Genomic DNA, 4,093 nt, shown 5'->3' with positions numbered 1-4,093 from the left:
CTAGAATAAACAGGCATGGCTAGTATAATCACACTCTTCGTGCCTTTATTAATTGCTAGTTGTCACCTTCTATTCTTTATCCTCATTACAATGAGCAAGGTGTGAATATCATAGGTTATGATTACAAATATCTTTCTGTCAAGAGGAAATGAATCCCAAAGGTCTTGTTTAGATTCTCGGCTCCCTATCCGTTCCTAAAGAAAATTTCTATAGGTGTCTGTTTTGTTAAAATAATAATTTTGATGCGGGGTCAATGCTACTGTATAAATAAGCAACAAGGTTTGTTATTAGAGTCAATGAATTTTGACTGAGGAGAGACAGGTCCAGAATCTTTCAGCAAACATCAAGATGGTTAAAATCGTGAGTATAATTTTTCTCATTTTTTCAATTTGGTTTATTTACTAATTAGTTTATTTACATTGCATTGTATGTCTTTTTTCAATTTTAAGGACGGTCTTGTGGCAAAAGTTTGTAGTACATATTGACTGATCTTTGAAATTCTGAAATGCGAATCGTTCAAATCTCTGTATTTCTTCATTTTTTAACTCTCCTGAAGTTTTACCCAAAATATTTTCACAAATTACCAAAATGACAATTATGAAAATGCATAATTTTTTTCCTTGCGTAAAACTAGTCCGTGTCTATTAATCGCAAGTCAATTCTACACTGGAGAACTGGAAGCAATTTCAGCATATTTTTAAGATAGCCATTTATTACATTATTTTTATAGTTAGTAGTTTAATAGGATCTTCGAGAATGGAAGGCTTTACAAACTTTTCATTCATTGTTCATCTTTTGGATCAGTTTATGCAGAGAAATGAATCAAGATATTTCTAGTGGTTAGATCACTTGTAGGTAAAAACACATAAGCACAAGAAGCATTCAAACAAGAATCTCTTCACTAATCTGGTTAACAATTGGAGATAATTCTTAACATTACTGGTAGAAAAATAACTTCAATTGTTTTCGTTTAGGCCGATCATTCAGCTGTGATTTTTGGCACACATTTTCCAAACCGAATATTCGTTGGCTGTTTGCCACCAAAGGTACGAATTTCATTTCGTCTAAATGGATCAATCTTGTGTATTTACTAATAGCAAACACAAATGAAAATCAACATTATAAGAATTGCTATAAGAGTTTGCTACTACATGATTATTACGTTCTTACCCTACCATGCATCTTTATCAGCCTAATTTCAGTATACAGTGCAACCAGTGACTACTTCATTATGGAGATGACGAAAAATATAAGTTTCATTTGAAGACAATTCAGTGACTAGGAAATATACGTTTTCAAATATATCTGAAGGAATGAATTAAACAGTTTCAATATTGATTATTCAAAAAGCAAAGTTTAGGTACTGATAATTATTGAAGAAAACTTTAGAAAAGGGAACTGTTTCAAATGCTAGATGCCGTATAGACAGAGCTGTGTACTCACAGCGCACTTACCTTGTATTGAACTTCACATTTAATAGTTATTATTATCATTATCATTATTTTTATGAATTCTTGTTCAATCTTGAAGTGGCAGTCTTGCTTTGCTTTATTGCTGTCATCAAAATAGTCCAATACTTTATCATACAGGATAAGATTTGATTAACTTTGACAATAGGCTATTTTGAAAAGTTTCTTATAATGCTAATGAGTTGAGAAGCAGCAGACCCAAAAGGGATCCTTGTGGGACAAATATTATTTCATAAAAATTATTTTCCAGGCTGCTGCACAGGATCTCGCAGAATTCTTCAGCTTTTTTGGGACGGTGAACGAAGCGAAGATAGTTCTAGACGAAAATGGTAATTCAAAAAGGTAACAAAAAGCTTTTAATTCAACTTCTGATTCCCATAGACCTATTTGAGAACTAAAAATGCTAAAAATAGACTAATTAGAAGAATATTGCTAAAGATCAAACCTAGATATCAAAGGCTACAACTGGGTTCTCCTTAGAGCGAAAATTCTTGCTTATTAACATTTCTACGTTTTTAATGATGACAAAAAAAACTTTGACAGAAATTAAGACTTCACTCTAACTACAAGGTGATGACGTAGATGCCTAGAAGGGGAGATGTTTCGGCCACTTAGACATTTAGATCATGCACAATTTTATTATTGAATGAGCGACACTTAAAACAGTACCTTCTTCATGGTAAATTTTATTATGTTTATAATTAAAATCATGGTTATCTAGAGTTGTGGATCCTAACCTATGACATTTATATAGAAGGATAGTAGATCTCATTTTGAAAACTTTATCCAGCATATGTAGAAGACGATAAAAATCTTGGTTTGCTCACTAGGTACATAACTTCTCACCGCCTTTCTTTTGTTATATTCAGATTTGGTTTCGTGTCCTTTGCCTACGAGAAAGATGTTTCCGCTGTTCTTCAGCATGGTTCCATATTTTTCTGGGGCAAGAAAATCAATGTTGGTCCTGCAATAAAGAAAATGGTAATTATCTAGACAGAATCTTTTATTTTCATATTTACGCCAGTAAAAATCATGCTAATTCACGTACTTGAAATGTATGGGAAACGAAGTAATAAAAGCTAAGAAACATAATTGCGTTTAGCCTCATATTTATGCAACATCCTTAAATTGTCTTAACCAACGATCTCAGACAAGGGCAAAATAAGTAAATTATCAAAAACAAAAGGAACATTTTAATTTATCAAAATACTGATAAATTTGTTACACTTTTTGAAACTCTTTGAGAAAAATAGACACTTTAAATATAATATGCAAGTATAGGGTTTTAATAGACTTTATTGTTATGTACTGCATAATACCAGCAGCAGCATAAGCAAAACATTTATGCTAATCAACATCCATTCAACATAGATTCATCAAATGTCGATATTACGTACATGGCCTTTTTCTTTAATCACAGTGGATAAAAGGGTTTGTTTTTCCTATTCTAGTTTTCAGATGATGTCAAAGGAAAACCTGCAAAAATCGTGCTTGATGAGACGATGACCAAGTCTGGTTGCAAATCACATGTTGTGTATCAACCACTAAACAAATGGACGTTCCCAATCCAACCAACATCTGAACTCAGGCAGAATGTAAGTACTATAACTTTCAATATAGACGATATAGAACATTTTAGAGATGGAATTACCTGAGAAGGGAGGGCTTCATCTGGGGGTAGCTTCATTTTGGCAAGCATTTCATATTAAAAACATATTACTCTAGAGTTAAAATTTCTGTAGATGATCTCTTTAATAGATTTCCAAAAACTGCTTGGTTCTTGGTTCATTTGATATCTCACTTTTTGTGTCTAAGAATTTTTCTATTTAGCTGTCTCAGTTAATCCAGTGCAATTTTTGTAGTTGATTGCCCAGCCATTGAAAAGCCTCTTGAAGTGATAATGAAATCAAATGTTTGTGTACCATACATCACAAAGATCAATCACAGTTTTTGTGTTTTCTTTTTTAGGTGAAGTTCTGCCATGTACCTTTCGTCTATCCAGCCGATATGTACTCGCCTCAAATTGATGCCTTGCAGCAAAATGTGTATTCATTACCAACATATGGCTTCCAACCTCCCTGCTCCACCACAATGCCAGTACCACTACCTGATCCTAATGCCCAGGTCCTACCAGCCCTACCATACATGCATAGATATCCACAACAGAGTTGCAATTTGGCAGGATGCCTAGAACCAAGCTTTGTTAACGCTGAAGGAAGGAGGAACCAACTGCCAGCGAAAAGTTGCTACTAAAAGGCCTCTAACTGGTTATTCTAGAAAGGTAATACTTTTGTAGTTATTTGCAATCACGGAGGTAGAGCATTTTAAACGAAGATAGAAGAAACTGCTTTTTGTTAGTGACTCTCATGAATTTCATAGTGAACGGCTCCATAGACCCCAGCACCGTTGATAGGTAATGTGAATATAGATTATTAAAATCAGTATCTAATATAAATCAATACCATCTGAACCCTGATACATATGTATAAATACACGGCATGGCAAAATAATTCCATCGAAGCAGATATTATAAGGCTCGTGCTATTGCAGAGAAAATGAATCACAAGGAACATCCTATATGTTTAAGTTTCTAGAGAGGATAAGGTCATGTGTTTTAACGAACA

The 4,093-nt window shown here is 33.6% G+C and overlaps 1 protein-coding gene across 1 annotated transcript; it reads left to right on the top strand.

The window, feature by feature from the left end:
- The first annotated feature begins 348 nt into the window (after positions 1–348).
- Positions 349–3,035, top strand: LOC135686210 (protein boule-like). The gene is made up of 4 exons (XM_065202397.2): positions 349–360; positions 975–1,046; positions 1,720–1,811; positions 2,339–3,035. Exons 1-4 carry the CDS (start codon positions 349–351, stop codon positions 2,460–2,462), a joined length of 300 nt encoding a protein of 99 aa, XP_065058469.1. The 3' UTR covers positions 2,463–3,035.
- The last annotated feature ends 1,058 nt before the right edge of the window (positions 3,036–4,093 follow it).

Source organism: Rhopilema esculentum, chromosome 6, assembly GCF_057945365.1.
Source record: "Rhopilema esculentum isolate cy_ngs chromosome 6, ASM5794536v1, whole genome shotgun sequence".
Lineage (NCBI taxonomy): Eukaryota > Metazoa > Cnidaria > Scyphozoa > Rhizostomeae > Rhizostomatidae > Rhopilema > Rhopilema esculentum.
Note: the sequence above shows the minus strand (reverse complement) of the source record. Positions and strands in the feature narration are given on the sequence as shown.

Excerpts from the sequence above, each read along its gene's own strand:
- LOC135686210 (XM_065202397.2), top strand. Across the intron at positions 1,047-1,719 it reads TTGGCTGTTTGCCACCAAAG|GCTGCTGCACAGGATCTCGC; the intron begins GTACGAATTTCA and ends ATTATTTTCCAG. Across the intron at positions 1,812-2,338 it reads GAAAATGGTAATTCAAAAAG|ATTTGGTTTCGTGTCCTTTG; the intron begins GTAACAAAAAGC and ends TGTTATATTCAG.